Below are 24,968 nucleotides of genomic sequence, written 5' to 3'. Positions count from 1 at the left end.
CTCTTCTAGCTTGAGTTCGGTAGGAGACACTGCCAATGCTTGGCTCATGTCCCCTCTATGCTCACTGCCTGCCCCCCCCGACACAGACACACACACACACACACACACACACACACAAACACACACACCACACGCGCGCACACATTGCTGGCTTCACTCTATGGGCACCTGTGACTCTGCCTGAGGGCTTTCTCCATGGAGAAGATCAGAGAAGCCCCTGATGAGTGATAGTGTGACTGTCCCAACCATCCACCAGGAGGATGGGGTAGACTCCAACCCAAGACACAGACACTGACTTGGTCACCGAAAGAACATTATTTCCAAAATTAAGGCTACAGGTGTAGATGCTCCCCCTTCGTGGACTCTGCCCACTCCCACCAGACACTAAGGTAACTTTTTGGCCATAAACACCTTCTGTAGAATTACCCCTAAGTTCCCCCAGATCGTGGAGGCTGGATGGGCCTCCCCCTCACAGCTCAATATGCTCTGTTTGGGGTGACGTCCTGGCTGTGTCCTGGGCAAGGAGCTTGGTGAAGAACGCCACTTCCTCATCTTTCAGCTTGTGGGCAGCCTGGGTGGTGACCCCAATCTGCAAGTACCCTTCCTTCTGGTCATACAGGGGCCAATGGGGCAGCCCCTCCCCGTTGGGGTTCCTGGGAACAGAAAAAACATCAAATAGAAAAGCCCCAACGATACTGTGTGGTCCAAACAACTCCCAGAGATTTGCAGGGACACCACCCCCAGCTTCATCTCTCCCAAAAGACTCAGACTCCTCCAGAGGCAGGGACCTCCCCATCTCCTGGGAAGCCGGACCCTTTGAGAGCTCTCATGTCACAGGTCTCAGGGCCAGGAGTTTGACCATCAGTGTCAAAAGCTACCCCTCCCAACAGATACGCCCTGCCCCTCGCCAGCCCTGCTCTGGCTGCTCACCCATTCCTAGCAAAGTTGGCCCAGAATTTCATCATCATCTTGCTGAGTTTGATCTCCTCTTCAGAGGCGCCCTCTGAGGGAAGAAGAGGAAAAGTCTTTGCTACCCCACGTGTGGTCGTGGGCCGGCAGCAGCCACACAACTTGAGTGCTTGTTGAAAATTCAGATTCTGAGCCCCAACTCCAGACCCACAGAGGTGAAAGCTGTGTTTTAAGAGGACACTGGGTCATCTGTGTGCACTTGAAGCTGGGGAGGTACTGATGGAGAACTCATCCCAGGGCTGCAGTCAACACATAGGCCTTGGTGTGCTCTGCCCGCCCATCCCACCCCACCCTCCCTCTTCAGAGTTGCAGTGCCACGCCCAGGGGTTCCCCTACAGCCACCCGCTCCCAGGATTGTCCTTCTGGGTGTGATTTGGATCTCAGCCACCCACTCACATTTTCATTGGATCTGAAAAATAACAGAAGTGCAATGACCCTAAGAAGTCATCCAGTGAGGATATGGCACTGGTGTGTCCCAAACAGGCCTGAGGTGGGTCACACACAAGTCGTCCTTCTCTGCTGATAGTTAAGGTATTAAAGACATTTAGGAATATGATCTTTTAGAGAAAGGTTGTATCTAAAAGATCATATTCCTAAATATATTATATTTTTTTAAAATATGAGCTTTAGATAGATAGATAGTTGGGTTGATATACAGAGGGATGTATGTTAGCCCTGATTGAAGGTTAACACCTTATAATTCTAGCCTTACTCTGACATTCTGATAGACCCTTGTGAGTGGGACCTGACTGGGGACATTCTAGCCCGTGAGCAGGCCCTGTCTTACTGATGCCCACTGTGCACGTCAGAGCAAGAGAGAGGGGGACCTTTGTCGTTCAACCTGTCACGGTGAATTCGGGAAATGAAGTCTCAGAGAAAAGAAGAAACCTGCCCAAGGCCACCAAACCGAGTCTTGACCCCCGACCCCCCTACCTCCAAGGGCCATCACCTTTTAAAAATGGAACCCCGAAGACTGAGAAGATTTCATCCCCATGGTCCCCTATCACCGTCTTGGGCCTCATGACTGCCGAGAAGCTTGGGCGATACCGAAACTCATACATGTAGGTGGGGGCTCCAGCATCTGAGAAGACATGATTGACGCACGTTCATTATACCCGTTCCACACCTGCATCGTGTCAAGGCTTCCGGGGTCCCTGAGCACCCAGGGAATTAGTGGCACGCCTGGGTCCTGAGCACAAAACAACAACAATATGAACAGCAGCTGCCCACGTGAGTGCCAGCGGTGTGCTGGACAGTGTCCCGCACGTGAGGGATCCGCATCATGGAGAACTGAGATGCTGAAAAGGGTCCTGGCTGGCAGACTAGGTGAAGGGGGACCCTAGAAAAGGAAGGATCCAGAAGGAACACCTCCTCTCTAGGTGAGCTCACCCATTGCTGACCTCACACCCCACCTACACAGCCCTGGGTCAATTCCAGGGTAGACCCAACACACACAGGGATGAACAAGAGCTGACCACAGACATGGACATTCTCCAGAACACCTGTCCCCACACCTGCCATTTCTCCCCTCTTTGGGCTTTGCTGGTCCCAGACAATCCTCCTGATCCTATGCTTGGTTTCACTCCTCCCATAGCTCCACTGGCTTTGATCTTGGGAATCTTCCAAGACACATCTTCCAAGATTAGCCATCCAGCCCCACAGACCCCATCCCTCCAGGTGAGGAGCGCCGGTGGCAGATGCTGTCAGTGCCTCACCATATCCCTACTTCTGGGCATGCCAGCCCGGCTTCACATCCAGCGTCTGGAGCTCTTGGCCTGAGGTCTTCAGCCAGCAGAGACCACTCTGCCCCTAAGTACAGCAGGCCGGAGCCCTAGGGAAGGAGCCACCCCTTGGGAACAGCCTTTAACCAACGACTGATGTAGCTGGAGGCTAAGTACCCAGGACCCTTGTCGCTCAGGATGACCCTGAGACACGTCTTTTGCTGGGCTCCAGAGCACCGGCTCCAGGGCCCACGGGGCACACGTGCTTGACCGTGCAGCAAGCCTGGCTCCCTCTCCTTCCCAAGCCATTCTCCAGTCCTCTCCTGGTGTCCCTGGGACCACCTCCAAATAAACTAGTGGCATTTGGATCCTTTTCTGAGTCCACTTCTGGCAGAAACCAAAACAGGACCGCACCCCACCCCAGGCCACATGGAACCAGCCTCGGAGGCCTGTCTATGCTGAGTGGTGGGCAGGACAGACAGCAAAGTGGCTGGGCTTGGTGTCCCTTCCTGTCCAATCTCTGGGACTCACCACGGTGGCCACGCGCCACAGTCACAGCTGGGACACCAAATACCACATCTCCCAGCAAATCCAAGAACCGGTCTTGCTTTTTGACAGGGTCGTCTGTCCCTCCTAAATACTTCTCAATGACTGCTGGGATCAGTGCCTCAGGGATGTTCTGAAATGGAACCAAGAGTGAAAGGGGCTGCCACCCCGGTTGAGCAACATGGCTTCTCCAGCCAGTGAGCAAGGCTGTGCAAAGCCTCCCGCACTCCCCACCCCCGATCCCGCCCAAGCCCCATGTCCACAGTGATTCTCTCAAGTCCTGTGCAAACCCTCCCTCCCCCAGTGTCCACAGTGATGCTCTCAAGTCCTGTGCAAAGCCGCCCTCCCCCAGTGGCAACGTGGGAAGAAAACCCTCTGGCCTCAGTCTTCATTCTGCCATTTAATTGCTCAATGACTTGGGGCAATCCCCTGTCCCTCCATTGGTCTCAGCCCATCCCAGGGATTCCCCAGACCCTTACAGTGAAGGAGTAGGCCTGCCATAAGAGTGACGAGGCCGTCTTCTGGTCCAGCTTGCCTTCAGAGATCGGGAAACCCATCATCTGTTAAAACAACAGGTTAGCAGTCATTACTCATTTGGGAACTAACGGGAAGAACCAAACTGACCAAACAACCAAACCGGTGCAAGCTGGGAGACAGCTTGTAATGTCTTGACGGGCAAGGACTCTGATGAACTGGGCAAAACCAATGAATGAAAGGGACTTATATCCAGAAACTTAAGGAGAGTGAAGATGATGAAGTAAATGTTAAAAGAAGCTGATTCAGGCCTCTGCAATATAATGCAAGCTAGTGTTGAAGGACAGAGCCCTGGGGGATGACACAGATCTCACAGATACCCCACGCATCTAAGATGACCCAGGAAGCCCCATCCTGTTATCATGGCTTCGGTCCTTTGGCATAACCTTTGAAACGGGGCTCAGGTGAGAAGTGCACACCAGCTCTGCACACAACCATCCCATCCAAACCTCTGCTCTAAGATCCTTGACTAAACTCTAACACTGCTCCCAGCAGCATAGGCTGGGTCCCTTGGTGACTGATCCCAGCCCCCTGAGAAGGCTCTGTGCTGCCAGGACAAGGCACTGTTTGTTCCAGCCAAAGCCTGTCTCTGCCCTTAGAACTGTACATCTACCACCCAAGCTGTCGCTCAAGGGCCTGGGAGCCGTCCCTCTGAAACACAGACATGAAGGGGACAACTCTGCTCTCTTTCCCGGTCCCTAACTTCAGTGGGCACCTCGCTGCAACTGACACCCTTGCCTGCTGACATACACACAGGAGAGGTGTGCTTCTCCTCCAGAGAAGTGCCACTTCACAAATCCAGGTGCCTGGTCTCATGGCCATCCCCCTACCCCCCTGCACAGGAGCCTTTACACAGCTGCAAGCTTGCACTTCAGGGTTTGAGTGGAGTTCACACTGGATCTTAGCCCTGCTGCAGTAATATAACTAAATCAAACCTGTTCCTACCACTTCCACTAGTATCCAGCTTTATCTTTAACAAGAGGGGAAGCCTTTCCTAATATTTAGAAGTAAATTTTACCTCAAGAGGAAGGAAGCTCCTCTGACTCTTTCTAATTGGATGACAAAGAGCATGCCTGGGGATTTATGGAGAAACTGGAAAGCATTGAGCCCAGGGGGAGAGGCTGCAGGGCCCCAGGGCTTACTCCTGAGCTCTCCTCCTTCCCAGGGCTCAATTTCTCCATATGCACAATAATTCTCTCTACTGGCACCGACCTTCCAAGGTTCTTAGACTGGAGAGAATCAGAGTTTGGAGAAAGGGGGCCCAGGGCTTCACCACCCAGGTGTCAGTTGGTCCATCCCAGGGAAGGTTTCCATGGAAATGTCAAATCGTGCAGAGGGAACAGCTGCCCTGGACCCAGAGTGGGGTTGGGGCGGGGGTGGGGGTTGGAAAGGTCTGGAGAAGGAAGAGATCCTGTGACCAGAGAGGGGAGGCTGGTGGGATGGGTGCGGAGGCGAGTCTCAGAGGCCCACACAGGCTCACCATAGGAAGAATCCATCCGAACTCTTGCTGGTTGATTCCGACCATGTACGGAACGGAGTTGAGCTGCTTTTCAGCTAGAAGCTCCTCAGGCATCTTCGGCAGCAGCACTCCATCAACCACAGAGGACAGGAAGGGCTGGCTCTGGGAAGAGGACATAACAGTGTCCATGCTGCCCTCCCCGCTCACACCCACCTCCTACTCTCAGCTCATCTGAGCACGGCCTGCACCACACACCTGTGTGCCTGTGGGCATCGGCACAGAGCTCAGGGTCTAACAAAGCAGCTAAGTGTGTGACCCCAGCGGGCAGACCTGGTCCCCAAGGGATTAGCAGTGGGCAGGTGATGGAGGGGATCTCCCTCAAATTGAAATATGTAAATATATTATGTTAATATTTGTGTTTTATATAAAACTTTCAGCTTGAAGTTTATGTCTATCTATATGTATCTCTCTTATGAAAGTCAATTCTCATTATTCACAGTGGTTACGCTCTGTAAAGTCACTGTGGACTCCGAGTTAGTGAACCCGGAGCCACGGCTCCCAAATCCCACTGTTTACACTCAAACCACCAGCAAACTCCATCCCCAGTTCCCAGTTTCTTTTTCTCCATAACACTAGCCATCATCAGACACACTCCATATTTTATGTGTTTATTGTACTCTCTCCTCACTCCTAGAGGGCCGGGGCTTGTATCTGCTTTCTTTGCCCATGTTACCAGTCTATCCCTCCCCCACCTCCACCCATCCCCACTCCTTGCTCAAAACTCAGGCCCCGGTACATAGTACTCAGGGTTAAGGAAATCTTTGCTGAATGACTGAATGCATTTCATTCAATCCTCAAGACACCTTCTAGGGTAAGTGCTACTGTCCCCAGAGAGAAAGCAGAGGGGGTAGGACAGAGAGACATTGCAGAGGTAAAGGCATGGGAGCCTGGTGGCCCTCTTGAAGGTAGGAGGAAAGGAGGAAGGGGAGGGGGAAGATGCTGTTGGAGTTTCCTGCGTGGCTGGGAGGAGTGTCCTCAGGACTGAGGCTCCTGGCTCCTTCCTGGTGACCCTGCACAGTGGCTAATCAGCCCTGCAGCCTCCCAGGAGATCTGGGCTCCTCTGTGCAGGCTCCTGAGAGCCCTGATGCAGTTACTTCCCTCTCCCTGAGGTGGGAGTTTCTAGTGCAGCCTTCTTCCCCTGGGAGCAGAGAATAAAAAGAAGAAAAAATGTAGAGCCTGGCCAGCCTGGCGCAGGGATTGAGTGTTGGCCTATGAACCAGGAGGTCACAGATCGATTCCCAAACAGGGCACATGACCAAGTTGCAGGCTCAGTCCCCAGTGTGGGGTGTGCAGGAGGCAGCCAATCAATGATTCTCTCTCATCACTGATGCTTCTATCTCTCTCTCCCTCTCCCTTCTTCTCTGAAATCAATAAAAACATATATCTTTTTTAAAAACTACTACAGAAAGAGAGAAAGAAAAGGAGGAAGGGAGGGAGGGAGGGAGGGAGGGAGGGAGGGAGGGAGGGAAGAAGGAAGGAAGGAAGGAAGGAAGGAAGGAAGGAAGGAAGGAAGGAAGGAAGGAAGGGAGGAAGGAAGGAAGGGAGGAAGGAAGGGAGGGAGGGAGGGAGGGTATAGACTGGGCCCAGGAGACACAGAGTTAGTGACGAAGAGCACTGGACCAGGAGTCATAGGAAAAGGTTCCGGTCCGACATCTGGTCCTCCTGGTTGTGTTACCAGGCAAGTCACTGCCCCTCTCTGGGCCTCAGCAATATAAACACAAGGAGTTACTATGCGTCCACAGGGACAAGTCTTTCATTCATCTTCAACTGGAACTTAAAGGTGTCAAGATTTGAAACGTGTGACCCAGAAACCAACGGTCCTTACCTCTCGGGGGTCTCCATGTAAATCAAGACGCAAAAAATTCTGTGAAAACAAAGACAGAGCATGTGGGTGAGAGGCTTCCTGGGAGAAAGCCGGTCTTGGTCAGCTGCCACCAAAGGTATTAGGTCCTCCCTCCCGGTGCCGCCCTGACTGCCCAAGAGGAAGTGGGCAGGGCATTGGCTCCCCTGGGCATGAGCTCAGGGTCTAGCTGTGTGTGGGGGAGGTGAGCTCTGGGGAGGATTTCTGTTGTGTGTGTCTGCACTGCCCTCATCCATTTCCCCTTCTTGTTCCCCAGGCAACAGCACCCCGGTTTTTCAAGGGGGCCTCCCTCATCCTCATTCCTTGAGTCCAGACATCTATAGAAGACCTGGGTGCTCCATCTTCCTGACCACAGAGATTAGCTCATGGATTGGCACGGTGCCCATGTCAGGCCAATAGACTTTACCCCAAAACTCTTGCTAGAATTATTGGGAAAGGGGGTTTCTAAGCAGATCAGATATATGTCTAGACTAGAGTGCTGCCGTTGCCTTGAACCTCCCCAGAGGACCAACCTGCCTGAGAGTAAACCAACGCTAAGAGGTATAGGTTGAGGGCTAGAGACAGATTCCTAATAATCCATGTGTGTCTGGGTCCAGCCATGCCTGAAGCCATCTACTCCTGAACTTTTCACTCACCTGAAAATTGTGTGACAACACATTCCTTTTTCTGCTGAAGACTCTTTGCAAAGAGTTTTCCCATCTTGCATCGGAAAGTTCTCACTCACGTAACCTCACTAAAACTCACCCCACCCCATGGTTCTCTCTGTGTATGCTCACCACTATTGCGCTGGTTGTCATGCTACAAGGTAGCTGACTAGTAGGTAGAAACTAACCAGTAGGGTCCCTTCATTATGGGCTGTAGTTCTACAGGCCGGCTGTTTATGGTGTGCCTGTGTGTGTTGGGAGAGTGGATAAACAGGGAGAGACTTCTCATGATCCCAGAAAGTCTCAGAAGGGTAACATGGGTTCTCTGAGTTTTCCCCAAGTGACCAGTCCTCCCTTTGGAACCTTACAAGCTGGGTCCTCTTGTGCCACGTGGAATAAATGTGTCTCTTTCCAGGCTTCAGGAAACAGCTGTGTTTTAATTCCTTCAAAACACTGGTCACCTTTTTTGAGTCTGAGAAACCGGAACCCAAGCCCTAAGGCTGCCCTGGGTTCAACCCATGGAGTCTGAGTGGAGTTACATGCAAGAGGCCTGCCCTGGGTGCCCAGGAATGTTTCCTGAAGCCCATAGGGTCCAAACAGCAAGTCTGGCGACTCAGGTTACTTTTTGGTTCACACCCACCCCATCCCTGCACAAAAGGGAGGAGTTCCCATTGGCCCTAGATGCTGTATTCTCTGAGTGTCTGTCCCACTGTAGCTTCCCTGTAATGACCCATGCCATAGACACCCTTCAGTCCTCAAATGTCACCTTCTCTGTGAGTTATCCCTACTGATTATAATGAATGATCCAGTACTCCCACCACACTAGCGGGCCGATGGATGTATGGATGGACGGACTGATGGATAAACAGACTGATGGATGGATAAATGGATGGATTTGGTCAATACATGGAATATGTGTGCATTGGATGTTTGAGTGGATAAATGGGTGATAACTAGTATATACACGATAAATGGATCATTGATTTTAGAGGAATGAATGGTGAAGTAAAGATATATGGTGGCTGGATGATGCGTGAGCGATTAACAGTAGATAAATGAAAGTTATAGATAGATTGATATTAGGATGAGAAAAGCATATTGATGAATTGGATATATTTGTGGAGGGATAGATAGATAATACGACGATGAATGGATGGATGGTTAGCCTAGGATCACAACTGAGGCAGGGTCTCAAAGAATCTAGAAACTTGGACCACCACTGGGTCATAACTGATCATTTCTAAATTAACCAAGAAACATTTTGACAACCTTTCTGAAATCTTTGTTCTTGATATCCCCCTTCCCCAAATTCAGGATGGTAGTTACCTCTAGGAGTAAATAGTGTCTAATTTCTTTAAAAAATATCTCTGAAAACAAGAATGGCACTACAGTACATTTTGACCGAGCTGGAGGATTACTGATCATTATGTTAGTTTTTGACTTTGCTAACATTTCAGGTATTTCATAATAAAAGAGAAGAAAAGAAATTCCCTATTTAGGTTGAGGGGTGCCATTACTCCAGAGAGGACAGACCCTGTCCCAGGCAGTGTTTCTGGGACAAGGGGGCAGCTGAGATGATAAAGCCTGGGGCCAAGTTCCGAGGGCTGGAAGGGGTGGGGGGTCCTTTGTGGGATGAGAAGGGAGGCACCTACCATCTTCAGTGAAGTCTCCAGGAGCTCCTCCTCCGACTTCTGGCGCAGGCAGTGCACCATGACCGCCGAGGTGGTGGTTTGACAGCCGGCAAAGGTGGCGATTTGCTGCACAAATCACAGGGGACAGCAGCATTCAAGAGCCGAGTCCCTCCTGTCAACCAGTCGATGTTCCATCCCAACCTTAACTTCTAAAGGCAGCGGGAGAGGAGGGGGAGCGTGGGGGGCTGGGAGGGGGGGAGGTTTGCAGACATTTCTCTGGACCAGCAGGCGTGGGCCCTGGGCCTCAGTCATGCCAATTCCGCTCCATCTGTGCCAGTATCCTTCTCTCTCTTAAAATGGGCCAAAGGCTCACAAAGCCGGATGTCTGCAGAGGGACAGCATGGAGTGGGCTTTAGGGCATGGCGTCCAGAATCCCAGTGTCTGGTTTCAAATCTCGGCTCATCCTCTTACTAGCCTTTGGCCTCTATCTAGTGAATCGTGCACAGTGCGGCCAGAGGAGAAGTTGACACAGAGAGAAGAAAGCAGGCTCTTCCATGGTGGGTGTGGAGAGCGTACATTAAGGGGAGCTCGGGGGAAGGTGCTATGAAGAATAAAAAGTCTTAAATTCCCTTCATTGGCCAATTTCTAGTTCCTGGGTGACAGCAGAATCTGCCCCATCTCTGCCACCTGTTTCCTCTCAACAAATCCCCCCTTTCCTGACTTAAGCCTGGCCAAGTGGACTTCTGTTGTTTACAACCATAGAGTTCTGGAAAACCTTCTCAAAATTCTCGGCTGCCCCCCCTTGAGCCACGAAATGATTCTCATCAGGGGACGCCCCTCCTACCCCCCCCGCCAACCCACCCCAGATTTCACTCCCTTCTTTGGATCCCTAACAGTCTCCAGATAAAGACAAATTCTTCCCCGGGGTCCCAGGCAGCAGGGCCCCTGCCAATGTCCCCAACCTCAGCTCACTCCAGGTTCCCTCTGCTCTTTCTGCTCTGGCATCATCAGCCTCTCTCTCTCTCTCTCTCTCTCTCTCTCTCTCTCTCTCTCTGGCACTTCCTCCTGCCACAGGACATTTGCACACATCGCTCCTGCTTCCTCGGACATTCATTTCTCACCAAGCAGGTTATGCTCATCCTGAGGATTGCACGTTAGTGATCACTTTCTTCAGGGAGCCTTTCCCCCTGCACCCTGGACTAAGAGCTCCTTTTAAATTCTGTCATGATGTTAAGTACCTCTCCTTCCTGCTCCTGCCATGGCTGACATTGTATAACTGTGTGATTATGTAGTCGCTACTCCGTCTCCTCCATTAGAATGGAGGCCTCACAAGGCTGCTAGGTGTCCGACTGTATCAAAATTATTTGTTGACTGGCCAGTATGGCTCAGTGGTTGAGCATCAACCTATGAACCAGGAGGTCACATGCCTGGCTGTAGGCTCGATCCCCAGTGTGGGTCCTGCAGAAGGTAGCAGATCAATGATTCTCTATCATCATTGATGTTTCCATCTCTCTCTCTCTCTCTCTCTCTTCATCTCTGACATCAATAAAAAATATGTATATTTTTAAAAATTATTTGTTGAGGCAACAAATGAATTGACAAATAAATCTCCAGGAACCCAGCCTAGTCACAAGGCCCCTCAGGGAGAAACCACTCCAGGCCCATATGTAGCCAGGGGCGGGGTCCCCAGAACTCAGGCCCTCCGAGAGATGACACGTGGTGACAGTCCACTCCCCACGCTCGGCCCGGCTCTAGGGAGTGTGGTCATCAGGAGCCTGAGTCCCCGCTCTGCCCTGATGCCTTGCTGACCTCGGTGAGGGGCCTCTGCTCTCTGGCCCAGTTTGCTCAGAAGTAAAACTGGGAGGGTGAGGTGTCTCCTTGCTCCTCCACTCAGCCATTCTTCTGGGATGATCTGGGCACGCCAGCTGAATCCCATGGCAATGCAGGCCCCCGAGGACTCCAGGGGAGCAAAGCAAAGGGGGTAAGGGCTGCCCAGCATGAGACCTACCTGAGCTGTGGCCTTGGTGTCCTTCTTGACCAGGCCAGAGGTGAGGAACACACCACTCTCAGAGATGGCCCGGTGGAAGAGATTCTTGGCCAGGGGAGATAACACCTGGGAGAGGAGTGGAGACGAAGAGAGTTGAGGCTCACGGGGAGGGTTCTTCAAGAGCTTCCCTAGCTCCATCCTGGCCCATTCCCCTGGGCTCAGTGGACATAACAGGGCCCCGCCTGGCCTGTTCCCCAGGCTGACCCTGAGGCCCTGTTTCTGTAAGAAAACCTCAGCTGGTAAGAGCCAAGGGCACAGAGCGAAGAACACAATAGGAAGTGTGTGGCAAGCGCCGACTGTACACATCAAAAGATCTGAAAGAGAGTTTGGCAATTTCTGGAAACACTTTCAAGACAGAGTTCTGAGTCTACATTTCCATTCCTAAGAACTCACCCTCAGGAAAGTGATCCTGGAGGCACACGATGGTGTCTAGGGGTGCCCGTGCTGCTCATGATGGGGAACGCGGGCAGTGAATAAGCTACTTTTTAATTCTTACCATGGAATACTATAAAAATAAAATTATGAGAGAGCACTTCATGGTTAGGAAAATATTCATGTTAGATTGTGATGTTAAGGACTTTTTTTAATGTAAAAAATCATAGATAAATGATAGATAGATGGATAGATGGATGGATGAAAGGGTCAGTCATCAAAAACAACACTAGAGCTGAGACCGGTTTGGCTCAGTGGATAGAGCGTCGGCCTGCGGACTGAGGGGTCCCAGGTTAGATTCCAGTCAAGGGCATGTGCCTGGGTTGCAGGCACGTCCCCAGTGGGAGATGTGCAGGAGGCAGCTGATCGATGTTTCTCTCTCATCAATGTTTCTAACTCTCTATCTCTCTCCCTTCCTCTCTGTAAAAAAATCAATAAAATATATTTAAAAAAAAAAAAAAAAACAACACTAGAAAAATTAGTGTCAACATGTCCATGGTGACGATCCCTGGGTAATAACATTGTAGGTGACCGGCTTTTCTTCTTTGGGCTTATCTGTACTTCTCCTCTTTCTCCACTTCAAAAAATATAAAAGTTTCCTCTGAGTATTTAACTATGAAAGCAAATGTGTTTTAAAATATGGTAGCAGCACAGACACTCTGCTCAGCTGTGAGGCAGCTGGAGGGGTTCTGGCAGCTCCCAGCACCTTCTCATCTGGTTCTCAGTCTTTGATTCTCTCCATGTCCTCTCCAGCCCCATCTCCCACACCAGGCTCCCAGGTGTGTCTGTGTCCCCTGTCCCATCCCTACCCCTACACCCCCCTCCCCTCCCCTCCCTCTCTCACTTGCTTACCCCAGCCCAGCTCCCTCCTGTGTTCACAGAGACTGCTGTCCTCCTTCGTGGGCGTGGACAAACCACAAGACCCCCTGTTCTTAGTGAGTGCTCATGGCCTCCTGACATGTGGATCTGGCATAAGGCCAAACAGCGAAACTTGGCCCAACTCTCATAGATGCCTCCTCTTCTTCATAATTTATACCCACCCCTGCTCCCCAGGAGAAGTGAGGAGAGTCCTCATGGAGAAGGGATTAGGAACTCAACCAAGTCAGGAGGAATGTTGCAGGCCGGGGCTGGAGATGATTATGGCCCCAGGATGCTAGCGGAGCCCTGAGCTCCCAGGGGAGAGTGGGGCCATTAGCTTTCCACTGTCTGCTCTGTGCAGAGTAGTGTCAGCCTTGAACCCAGGTCTTGTTAATAATGGTCAGCGGGTCTCCCAGGGAGTCCATCCGAAGCCACATCGGGGCCAGAAACACTTACAAGAACAGAGACACTTTCACCTCCTGCAGACTCTCCGAAGATGGTCACGGAGCCTGGGTCCCCTCCAAAGTTGGCAATGTTCTCCTGGACCCAGCGCAGCGCGGCCAGCTGGTCTAAGTGACCCCAGTTACCCCGGCTGTGTTCATCCCCTGTGCTGTGGGTAAGAGAATGGGGGGAGGGGAGGTAGAGTCATCATGGCTGGATTCCCAGGACCATAGCTTGGGCTGGAGGCTCTAGGTGAGTCCTCCACAGCCCAGACTCACAGGTGTAGCATTGTTTGTTTAGCTCTCCATTCATTCATCTGGCATGTACTTACTGAGTATATGATATGTTCTAAGAGCCCGAAGCAAAATAGGCAAAATCTCTAACTATACGGAGCTCACACTACAGATCATCAACAAATAAACAGGTACATATCTACTTATATAAAAACCCTGGGTTAAGGTCATCACAACTCGGTCTTGCGACCAAGCTGAAAGAAGTCAGTCCTGCAGGGGTTGTCTTGGCAACGGCTGCAACCTCCCCCGAACTATTTCCAGGAGCTGTTTCTGGTGAGGGTGGGGTTTGAGGCAGGAACCCGCCCTTGGAGCATGGACCCACTGAATCCTGGGTCCATTTGCCAAGGGCTTCTCCCTCCCCAGCTGTTTCCCGTGTGGTCTGAGGGAAGAAACCTCCCTTAGAGCACCAGGAGCACCCAGCAGCAGTCAGTCCTGGGTTGCTGAGGTGGAGGCCATGGCGTGGTAGAACTCTGGGTCTGGCCCAACAGGGGGCACGGCCGACCTTCAAACCAGACCCTGACAGTAGAAAGTAGGGAGCCCCATTCCTCACAGAATCCGGTGTTGGATAGCTTGCTGTCAGTGCCCTGCCAGCCAGGAACCCCATTCTCCTGCACCCCGGACCCTGACAGCAGGGAGGAGGGAGCCTCTTTCCTCAGAATCAACAAGTGGCCAGTTTGCTGTCAGGGGCCTGCCAGCTAGCAATCCTATTCACCTGCACCCTGGCCCCTGACTGCAGGGAGGAGAGAATATGTTTAAAGACCAACTATTGGAACAAAGTACCTCTGAAGCCAAAGTACCTCTGGCAACAGAATAGAGAATTAGAAACACCGATGAGAGAGAAACATTGATCAGCTGTCTCCTGAACACTCCCCACTGGGGATGTGCCCGAAACCAAGGTACATGCCCTTGACTGGAATTGAACCCAGGACCCTTGAGTCCACAGGCCGATGCTCTATCCATTGAGCCAAACCGGTTAGGGCAATTAATTCAATTTTAATGTGCACGACTTTCGTGTACCAGGCTACTAGTAAGAATATATTGCTGAAACCGGTTTGGCTCAGTGGATAGAGCGTCGGCCTGTGGACTGAAAGGTCCCGGGTTCGATTCCGGTAAAGGGCATGTGCCTGGGTTGCGGGCACATCCCTGGGGGTAGATGTGCAGGAGGCAGCTAATCGATGTTTCTCTTTCATCGATGTTTCTAACTCTCTATCCCTCTCCCTTCCTCTCTGTAAAAAATCAATAAAATATATATTTTTAAAAATATAACACCAGTTAGTGAAAATGCTCTCAGGGTGAAAAAAAACAGGGTCAGGGAAAAGGCAGGGGTGGGGCAGTGGGGTCTTATTTCAGATCAGATGTCTAGGGAAGGCCTCTCGGAGGCAGCCGCATCTGAGTAGAGATCTGAATGAATGAGCACAAGAACCTTGCAAATACCCAAAGAAAGGAATTCCAGGTGACAAAAATAGCACGTGCAAAGGCCCCAGGGTCCAGTAAACAAAAGTGTGAATGTAGAACATGCAGCCAAGAGAAGGAAGTATTTGAAAGAGGTGTGAGGGGTGATGTTTGGATGTTGCCAAGGCTGGGCCCAGCGCTAGTGTGTCATTGGAGACCTCCACCAGAACAGTCCAGTGGTGTGGTCTGAGTAGAAACCTGACTGCTGTGGGGAGAGGAATGACTGGAAGGAAAGAAGCCGTGGAGAGCTGATGGATCAGTTTTAATGGAACAGGGAGCAGAGAAATGGGCCGGGGCGGGGGGGGGGGGAGGGGTGCGGGGAGGGGAGGGCGTGAAATAGATGAAGAGTCTCAATGAAGCCGTTGCATCCTGGGACATGACTCCCCTATAACCCTCCTCCAGCCCTATAGGTCTTTCCAGTGAGTGTCCACCCCACCTCCAAACTGGCCATCAGCCATCACAGGATCCAAAGTCCTGGGACCAGTGCATTGAGAAAACCTACCAGTAACTCTGCCCTAAGGAACCCTGGTTCCTGTTCCATAGAGACTCCATGGAGAAGACTCTAGCCTTGGCTCCTGCACGTGCCAAATGCGGAAGCAAATGGGGCGAGTGACCCTGACATTCCTCCTGGGAGGGTTGGCCTTTGGAATCAGATGCTCTGACACCTCCCAGCTCCAGCCACACGTTCCATCACCCAGAAGCATTCACCAAGCTCCCGCCCAAGTCTGCCCTTCCCTCCTTTCCCATGAGAGGTGAGGTGTTGAACCTGCAGCTCTAACTGCTGTGCTGCTGTCATTCCAGAGGTGTGCCGTGTGCTGTGGCAGCACAGGTCAAAAGGAGGTGAGCATTTCAGAGGCGGGAACGTTTGAGTTGGGCCTTATGGGATGCACAGGAGTGGGTCAAGTAGAACAAGCATTCCAGGCAGAGGGAAGAGCACACGCAAAAGCTCAGAGGCAGGTGGACGAGTGTGGTTGGGAAATGAGACGGTGTGTGGAGCCCAATTATGAAGGGATTTGGACGCCTTTCTGGGGAACTGACATGACATGACCAGAGCTGGGTCCTGCCACCCTCACTTCAGGGGCCCATGTGCTGTGCGGAGTCCAATATCTTACCTGAAGAATCCCCAGAGGCCCAGGCGGTACTGAATGATCACCACCACCACGTTTTCATGGGCAGAGAGGGCCAGCCCGTCATAGGTTGATGCCCCGCCCACCACCAGACCTCCTCCGTGGATCCACACCATCACCTGGACAGGAAGGAAGCAACCACACAGGTCACAGATAGGAAGCAGAGCTGGGAAGGACCTCCAAGGGTTGTCTGGTTGATCAGGACTCAAGGAGGCTGTTCTCTGAAGCTCATCAGCCCCCAGCAAACGTGGGGCAGGCAATCGCTCTCCTCCCCACTCCCCCAGCTGGGGCCAGGCCACCCCCACCCATGCACTTGGCTGCCCCTGCCTGTCTCTCCAGCCCCAGTGCTGCCTGCTCCCAAGGCTTTTCATGCTGAGAACAGCATCACGGGAAAGGCCAAGGCCAACAGGGTCATCTTCTCCCAAACACTCTCATCATCCTCATTCCTGGGCCCTTCACTCGCTCAGCACACTCTGCCTGGGAAGCCCTTGGATTTCAGCGTCATTAGTTACCTCTGTGCGGTGAATTAAAGTCCTCTCATGTGTGTGAATGACTATCTCAAGAAGCACCCCTGTCCCCAGTGGTATCTCTTCCTCACATCCCTCCCTCTGCATCCCAAGGACTGCCCCGAACAGACCCACCCCCACCTTCTGGCTGCCCCTCTCAGGGCCTCTGTGTATTGAGGAAATGTTGCCTCACTGGGACAGTGCCCCAGCCAAAGACAATGAGGAAGGGAAATTAGCTCAAGAACATTCAGATATTGAGGCAAAGACAAAGGACACGGCTTCTTGGACTCCCCCGGCTCTGCCTCCACTCCTCTGTGCCACCCTGGGACACTGGTCAGAGCAGCATCTTTGCGGCTGACAAACACCACCCATTGGCTCGACTTTTCAGAGAAACCTTGCCCTGGTCCTGCCAACCTGACTGGGTGGCCTCGCCTTCCCTGATTCTCTGTCTGTAAAGGGAGGTTGGGGTGTTGCCTTCTCAGTGAGGTTCCTTCAAGCTCTAACTTGACTGGAAAGCATGCCTTAGCTTCTCTGGCAATCAGATGCCTAACTTTGCAACTATCAGTAGTCACGCTTGTCCCTCTGTTCGCATGAGAGAACGTGGAAAGAACTGACGATAGGTTACAGATGTAAAGCAAAGTCCCCTGGAGGCACCATGACTATCGCTGGGGGAAACTGAGGGATGGAAAACGTGTGTTTCCTGGAGTCACATGGCCTGGCCAGGGAGAGCAAAGAAAGCCCAGGGCCCCTGAAATAGCCGTGGCTGGAATACTCCCCCCACTCCCCCCACCACGCTGCCTTCCTCCTCCCCAGTCCACACCACGAGATCCCTCCTACATGGAACGCACACCTTACCGGCAGCCTGCTCTTCTTCTTCAAGTCTGCGGGAGTGTAGATGTTTAGGTAAAGGCAGTCTTCAGAGAACTTGAGAGGAATGTTCTCCTTTCTGATGGAAAAAAACTCTGAGAGCACCTGGGCTGACATGGCATCTTGGGAGCACCTGGGGTGTGGAGGGGCAGAGAAATATACTCAGGTTCAGCCGAAGCTGCACACAGAGGCATGGCCTGGGAGCTCTGTGCCTGTGCAAAGCTGCTCTTACCAGAGAGAAGATGTTGAGTGGGTAGGAAGCCATGAGCGGGGGCCCTGGGGCTCACTAAAGCCTCCCAGCATCATGTATAGCGAGAAGGCCTGGCTCCTCTCCTTGTCCTGGCAATTTCGGATGCACCAGATCAAGGACAGGAGGCTGCCTAGCTACTGCCCACCTGGGTGATGGTCGTCCTGCTCACCCTGGACACAGCCCAGCTCTGGGCTGGGCTCCCACAGAGGGTGCAGTGGGGCCGTGTGCCTCCACCAGGTAAACCAGGTGGTTGAGTCCACAGGAGACGTGTGGGGCCTGTGACAGCTCAGGGGTCTAATATTTGCAGGGTGACATCAGGAGAACTGCTGCCGCCCCTGGTTTCCGAGGTGACCCTGAGTGAATCCCTTCCTTGCTCTGGGCCCCCATCTGCCAGGTCTGAGTGAGGGGAGTGGTTTCTGGAAGCCTTGCACCCCTGACATGCTAAGAGTCTATCACAGACCCATCCGTCCCAGCCAAGTGCTGTTGCTTGCCCTAATAACAGACTGTGAGCAGCCGGCACAGATGACAACTGGCAAGTCCTCCCAGGGAGTCAGGCATTCACTACTCCTTGTGACCAGGTAACTAGACACACCGGGGAACTGAGAACTTGCCAGGTCCACACCCCAAAGCACTCCCACCCACACACCTGCTGGCTCACCTGACTCTCCAAATATAGCAAAGTCCAAGTCAGGAGAATAAATAGAGTCAGTACCTCTGATTCCCATTAGCAGCTTAATTTAAAAAAATTTTTTTTCCAAAGTACATATCCTATTCTAACTTATTACATAATATATGTATTAATTTGCATATTGTTATCATCTATCTCTCCCAGCTGAAGCACAAGCTCCATGAAGGTAGGAATATCTATTTCCTTCACTAATGGAGCCCAGGAACCTAGAACATGCCTGGCACACAGAAGGTGCTCAATAAATACTTGTTGGATATGGGTGCTAGCATGCTGTGGGAGTTCGGGGATTTGTTCTTGTTGTTTACAAATATACTTTTATTGATTTCAGAGGAGGGAAGAGGGAGAGATAGATAGAAACATCAAGGATGAGAGAGAATCATTGATCAGCTGCATCATGCACACCCCATACTGGGGATCGAGCCCATAACTCAGACATGTGCCCTGACCCGGAATCAAACCGTGACTTCCTGGTTCATAGGTTGACGCTCAACCACTGAGCAACGCGGGCTGGGCTGGAATGTTTTTAAGGATCTACCGTATCTTAAGGATCCAGAACAATGGAGAAGGCACTCAAAGGCGTGCCTTGGTGCTTTCCCACAACCCTTTGAGGCAAAGGTTCCACTAAAAGATGCCAACACTTACATAGGAGGGTAGGAGGTGGTGTTCTTCACGAAGGTCCATGGCTCTGCAGGCTGTGGAGGAGCAAACCTCAGGGGTCCGAGCGGCGGCTTGGCAAAGGGGACTCCCAGGAAAACGGCCACGGGCTGTGCAAAGCCTTCTAGACTGACATACTCCCCCAGGACCTGGCCCTGCACAGTGTCCACCACAGGGGGCGAAGGTGGGTGCCCTGTGGGCATGGAGAGGAAATGAGGACACGCCCGCGGTCATAGGTTGGAACTGGACTCCAGGTGGGTCTTGCCCCAGGTGACCCTGAAAGAGTCCCCTCAACTCCTAGGCCTCCATTTCTTCTTACGTCAAAAAGAGAGGAGGTGAACCGGCCTTCCTAACTCATAGGGTCCTAAGGAGCCTGTGGGAATTGGAGGAATCACAGCATCAAGTACAACATCAATGCAAGGAGAGCTGCTGGGCGTGGACAGGACATATGGTTTCCATGCTTAGGAGCCTCTGGAAACCATTTTCCATTGAGGTGCTGGTGCTGAGCTGCAGGAGGAAAGGGGGAGCAACAGGCAGCCCCTCTTCTTAGCAGCCTGGACCTTGCAGGGGGAATGAGCCACATACACACTGGACCCTACTGCTGGGAAGGAAGAAGGAAGGGGTGGGTGTCATGAGAGAGGTATCCGTTAGGAGTTACAGGAGCAGAAGAGGGAGCAAGGCCTTCTGATTGGAGGCCTCATGGAGGCAGTGCTCTTGGTGCTAGGACTTGTGGGGAAGACTGAACAAGGGGAGATGGATTGGGGTGGGGCGGGGTGGGCGTGGGGGGAGAGACACCACAATGCAAGACCTGCCCAAAGAAGAGAGAATGACTCATTGGGCCAGAGCGATCTAAGGGGAGTGGAAAATTATCCTGGAATGAGAAGCTTCATGTCTGTCAGGGCCTCGGGTGCCAGGCTAGGGGTCTGGGCTTTACACAGTGGGTCCATGAGCAGAGCAGCCGTGAATATTCTGGAGAACGTGAGAGCAGCACGGTTGGCGTGACGAGGTTCTGGTGGCTCTGAGCAGGGACACCGAGCGGGGAGAGAGTCCGTCCTCACTGGGCTGAATTCACCTCCTGCAGCCTCTGTATCAGCCCTGATTCTACCTGCCATGGACCATCCTGAACTTGCAGCCAGGATGGGCCCATCCTCCCATCTCCTCTTGCCCATCCCCGCAGCTGCAGTGCGTTCAAACATTCCCCTTCGGAAATGGTTCCTAGCCTCTCAGCCTCCAATGGCTCCCCTGCAGGTCTGACAAAAGGCCAACATCTCCCTCAAAGTGTGTGGCCAGAACAACAGCAACAACAACAAAAAGAGTAAATCAAATCCGGATTAGAAAACTCCCCAGTGACACTGGAGACACTGTTATGCAAAGGCATGTTACACACAGCACCCACCTCTCTGGTCATGAATAGCCAATCGCATATTAGTGGGCCATTTAGGTTGTTCTCCTTGGTTGTGGTGGCTAATGATTACAATGAGCATCGAGACGGACTTCCTTGGAAGCGTGAGCCTCAAGCTATCAGGGAGTGGTGTCGCTGCAGGTGATGGTTTTTCTATGTGTTTTCCAAGTTTTCTGCACTGAGCATAGATTCCATTGTATAATTAGCAGGATTTTTATGAATAAATACAGTGATGTCTATGAGGAATGTTGCAGAAGGGCGTGGCCCCTGATCAGATGTGGGGGACACAGAAAGGAAAGAAGATGAAAGACCTGCTCCGACCCCGAGTTCCGTTTCAGACAGGTGCAGGAGAGAAGTCAATGAAATACTGGGTGAGAAGACACCATAGGAAGTGAGCCCTTCAAGACCGGAGGAGGCCAGGTGAGCGGGCCGAGTAGAATCATCTCCCTGAAGGTGATGCTGTGTGTGACATCACTGAGGAGGCCGGTGGGAGAGAGAAGAGAAAACATTGCAGAGAACGCACAGGGGAAGCTGTGGCTGAGACACAGTGGCGGGAGGCGGGCACCGTGGTGGGTGCAGGGTGGAGGTGAGAGCATGGAGGCCACGGGAGAAAGCTGCCACGCGTGCCAAGTGCTTCAAAGAGGGGAAGGAGGGTGATGTCTGAGAAGAAACCAGACTTGGTAAGAGCCTGGCCTTTAGGAAGTCAATGATAACCTTCAAGAGACATGAAGAGCCCAGTAGCCCAGTTTGCCAGGGTGAAAAAGAGGGTGATTGGGTTGGGAGACCTACGCAGTAATGGTAACAGTGGCCGTTCCCATGTATGTTATAGGTCATGTTTTCATGTTGGGCATTTCCTATGTATCAGATGGGCATCCTGGTGCACTGAATCTTCCCCAGAGCCTTGCCAGGTAGGCAGTAGTCTGCCCATTTTACAGATGAGAAACCATGGAGGAAATGGAGGCAGCCAAGAATGGACTTTCTAAAGAGGGAAACTGGATGGCCTTGCCAGGAGGTGGCAGCAGTGAGGGAATGCGCCACTCCTAACTTGGCTCCTTTCTTACTCTGCCCTGACACTTAGTTTTGGGCCTCTCAGAGTGCATGCCACCAGAAAGAAAGAAAGTCTAGATGGGGCCTGGGCTGTCAGGAAGGAAGAAGGAAGAAGAAAGGAGGTAGATGTCATGAGAGGCCCCATGCAGAAACTGTATTTTCTTTAATCTGGCCTTTATTTTCTTTTAATATATTTAAATATAGTTTTATTGATTTCAGAGAGGAAGGGAGAGAAAAACATCAATGATGATAGGGAATAACTGATCAGCTGCCTCCTACACACCCCTCACTGGGGATCAAGCCCGCAACCTGGGCATGTGCCCTTGACTGGGATCGAACCCAGGATCCTTCAGTCCACAGGCCGATGCTCTATCCACTGATCCAAACTGGCTAGGGCTGGACTTTTTTTTCCCTTTGATTCTAACTGGCCTTACCCAGCACCCTGACTCATTCAACTTCCCTCTCCCTTGCTTGATCATGTAGCCCAAGCATGTCAAACTCGTGACTGATGGGCTGTGAGTTGGACATGCTTGATGTAGCACACAGAACTACTGGTCAGCATCCAGCAGTCTTAGGAACAAGGTCCTGGTTCAATTGACTACTGATTCAATTTTTTCAATCCTCACCTGACAACATGTTTGGAGAAAGGAAGGGAGGCAGGGAGGGAGGAAAGAAAGGAAACATCAATGTGAGAAACATCAATCGGTTGCCTCCTATACACGCCCTGACCTGGGATTGAACCCACAACCCAGGTATGTGCCCTGACTGGGTATCAAACCTGCAACCTTTCAGTGCACAGGACGATACTCAACCGACTGAGCCGCCCCAGTGGGGCTCAATGGACTATTTAGACAGAGTTTTCAATCAAACGGAACACAATATCTTGGCCTCAGTTGTGTTTTAGCTCCAGACCCAGGAAAGAGAAACGATCCCATAAAACAAATCCTCACCATGTCTTTTATTTTCTGTTCTGATACATTGACTGACATCCCAGGTATGGCTGACTCTGGAGGGACTGCCCCTGCCCCCTTAGAGTGAACCAATTCCTAGAGATAGTCATCAAATTGCCCTTCTAGCATGCCAGTCTGTACCCCTGCCCCCCTCCCTCAACAGCTTCTTTCTCGGGCTACCACGCCCCAGCCACTATCTTCCTGCCCTCATCACTCCAGGGCCAGATCCCTGCCTACCTGCCAACCGCCACTGAAATTGGCTATTTGCATAGCTTGCCCTGACCTGCAACCACCATCAAGACTCTTGCCACACTCCCTACCTCCTCCCTTCATCTTGGGACCTACCCGCTGCTTCGCCTTGAGGCCATCATGGTGGTGGGCCCCCTCTGCCTCTTGGAAACTGGGAGTAACAACCTATTTTCTCAATGAAGTGGCTCCTGATCTGCTGGCCCTCCAGGAGTTTCTATTAATACAGGACACTTTTTTTATTTTTATTTTTTGGTGCCCTTGGCCGAACCTGGGACCCTTCAGTCCACAGGCCAATGCTCTATCCACTGAGCCAAACCAGTCAGGGCAATACAGGACACTTTAAAACAACCCCTTTATTTAAGGATTCTTCCGTGGCACTTCCTCCAACCCCAAAGAAACAACCCATTTCATCCTCAGGAGAACAACCCCTTCCCTCCCCCCGCCGCCCCCCCGCCGCCCCCTGCCCAGGGAGGTGTACCATCATCACACATTTTAGAGAAGGAGGCGCCGTGACTAAGGACACATGCCCGTGGAGTCGATGTTAATATGCTGCTAAGCCGCTCTCCACGATTTGGCCACATCTGGACCAATGAGCAGGAGAAACAGACGAGCTCCTGCAGGTCTCCGTCCACAGGGGTGAGGTGAGCGGTGGTCTGTCTCCACGGCCCCTCACCCCTGGGTCTGCTGCAGACTCGGGGATGGCACTCGCATCACACTGTTTGGGAACCGCACCTGTCACGGGTTTGCCCAGTATGCAGCTCCCCCACCTCGCACCAGACACGGATTTCCAAATGTGCCCCCCTCCCCCCGCTATTTGTATTTCAGAAGGACTCACCCCAAACTGTGCAAGCAGCCAGGGAGCCCAGGACCAGAGTGAAGAACCGCATCGTGGGAGGACAGCACTCCAGGGCCACAGGTCTCCCTGCAAGCTCCTCTGCCTCCAGGGGCTGTGAACTTTGCCCCTCAGCTCCCTGTCAGCAGCTCCCGCCCCACTGCCGCCCTATGGCCTCATCAGGAAGCAACACAGAAGCTCCTGGTCTCCCAAAGGGCTGCTCAGGGCACAGCCAGGGCCTCCAGGCCACGCCCACCCAGAGTTGACCCTCTTTCCCCTAAACAGCCTGGACACAGCTCTCAGGTTACCTGATTGTCAAACAACTTGTTACATAAGGGTTTCTCCCTTGGACACTTCAACCTGAGCAGGCAGTGAGCTTCCCAAGGCAGCAGACAAGAGGAGGCGGTGGTCTCAGAACAAGGCTGCAAACTTTGTGAGCAACTCTCAGCCCCACAGCTGCTCAACTGGGGAATTTAGGACAAATCTCTTAGCTTCCCATGTGGTGTGTGTGTGCTGGGGGGGAGGTCAGTCCCCAGAGGTAACTGCTTCTATAAAGATTGCCCTGGCCCGAGCCAGTATGGCTCAGTGGATGGAGGGTCATCCTGCAGAGTGAAGGGTCCCAGGTTTGACTCTGGTCAAGGGCACATACTCAGGTACCTCCAGTCAGGCTCAGAGGCAGGGGGCAACCAATCGGTGTGTTTCTCTCACATCAATATTTCTCTCTGTCTCTCCCTCTCTCTTCCACTCTCTTTAAATATCAATAGAAAAATATCCCTGGTTGAGGATTTAAAAAAAAATAATAAAAAAAAGATTGCCCTGGGGTGGGGTTCCTTACTTTATCAGAGAAAAAAACACAGGTCATGAAGGGCACCCGGATAAAGAGCACCCATATCTCTACCCACGTGGGACAATCTGTGCTGTCCTCTAAGCAGAGGCTATTTCTAATCACCACACACACACACACACACACACGCACACGCACACGCACGGGCCTCTGCAATCTGGGAACACTGCCTGGCTGCTAGCCTCTGAAGACTGTAGGGTGTTGTATCAGCATCTTCAGAGCCCCAGGGTGAATTATTCTTCTGGTCCCACTGTTCAGTCACACCAGGGACACCAACCCGTTCTGCAGGGGCAGCCACCTCCAGACCTCGCCCCGTTCCCGCCTGGCTCAGAGTCATCTGCAGAAGGGATGGGTGAGGCCGGAGTCTGAAGCCAGACCTCAGCGTGGCTCACATGCATAAGCCACCTGCCTGACGTGAAAGAGATGCTGTGTTTCTTGTGTCCGTGGGAGGCGGCTGGGAACACAGCTTTCCCTTGGGGAACTCCCTCAGGTTTCCCGTGTGCAAATGGATTATCTGGAGAGTAAAATCCCAGGAATTGGCCTAAATTCCTAAGCAGCTGGTCAAGTCTTAGGGGAGAAGACACCCCCTAACCCCTCTATGTCC

General features: G+C 52.2%; 1 protein-coding gene across 2 annotated transcripts; it reads right to left on the bottom strand.

Moving 5' to 3' along the window:
* Nucleotides 1-296: 296 nt before the first annotated feature.
* Nucleotides 297-23,659, bottom strand: LOC138997127 (liver carboxylesterase 1-like). Of its 2 annotated transcripts, none has more exons than XM_070398580.1 (14): nt 23,524-23,659; nt 19,029-19,233; nt 17,437-17,581; nt 16,061-16,194; nt 13,219-13,372; nt 11,434-11,538; nt 9,447-9,551; nt 7,115-7,153; nt 5,251-5,391; nt 3,716-3,796; nt 3,222-3,369; nt 1,919-2,050; nt 931-1,003; nt 297-653 (listed from the first exon to the last, which is right to left on the bottom strand). In XM_070398580.1, the coding sequence occupies exons 1-14, from the start codon at nt 23,573-23,575 to the stop codon at nt 470-472; spliced, it is 1,698 nt and encodes a 565-aa protein (XP_070254681.1). In that variant the 5' UTR covers nt 23,576-23,659; the 3' UTR covers nt 297-469. The 2 variants fall into 2 exon arrangements, with proteins under 2 accessions (XP_070254681.1, XP_070254682.1); XM_070398581.1 differs by having other exon boundaries at nt 17,437-17,527.
* Between the last annotated feature and the right edge of the window lie 1,309 nt (nt 23,660-24,968).

The sequence above is a fragment of the Myotis yumanensis genome, unplaced genomic scaffold (genome assembly GCF_028538775.1).
Source record: "Myotis yumanensis isolate MYYU_CA2020_CCGP unplaced genomic scaffold, mMyoYum1.0.hap1 SCAF_18, whole genome shotgun sequence".
Lineage (NCBI taxonomy): Eukaryota > Metazoa > Chordata > Mammalia > Chiroptera > Vespertilionidae > Myotis > Myotis yumanensis.
This window is presented reverse-complemented; position numbering and strand designations above follow the sequence as displayed.

Bases quoted from the DNA above. Each gene is read 5' to 3' on its own strand.
- LOC138997127 (XM_070398580.1), bottom strand. From the start codon at position 23,575: ATGCGGTTCTTCACTCTGGTCCTGGGCTCCCTGGCTGCTTGCACAGTT. The intron at 17,582-19,028 runs GTAAGTGTTGGC...TCCACACCCCAG, and splicing joins ACCACCTCCTACCCTCCTAT to GTGCTCCCAAGATGCCATGT. The intron at 13,373-16,060 runs GTAAGATATTGG...TCTTACCCACAG, and splicing joins GGCCTCTGGGGATTCTTCAG to CACAGGGGATGAACACAGCC.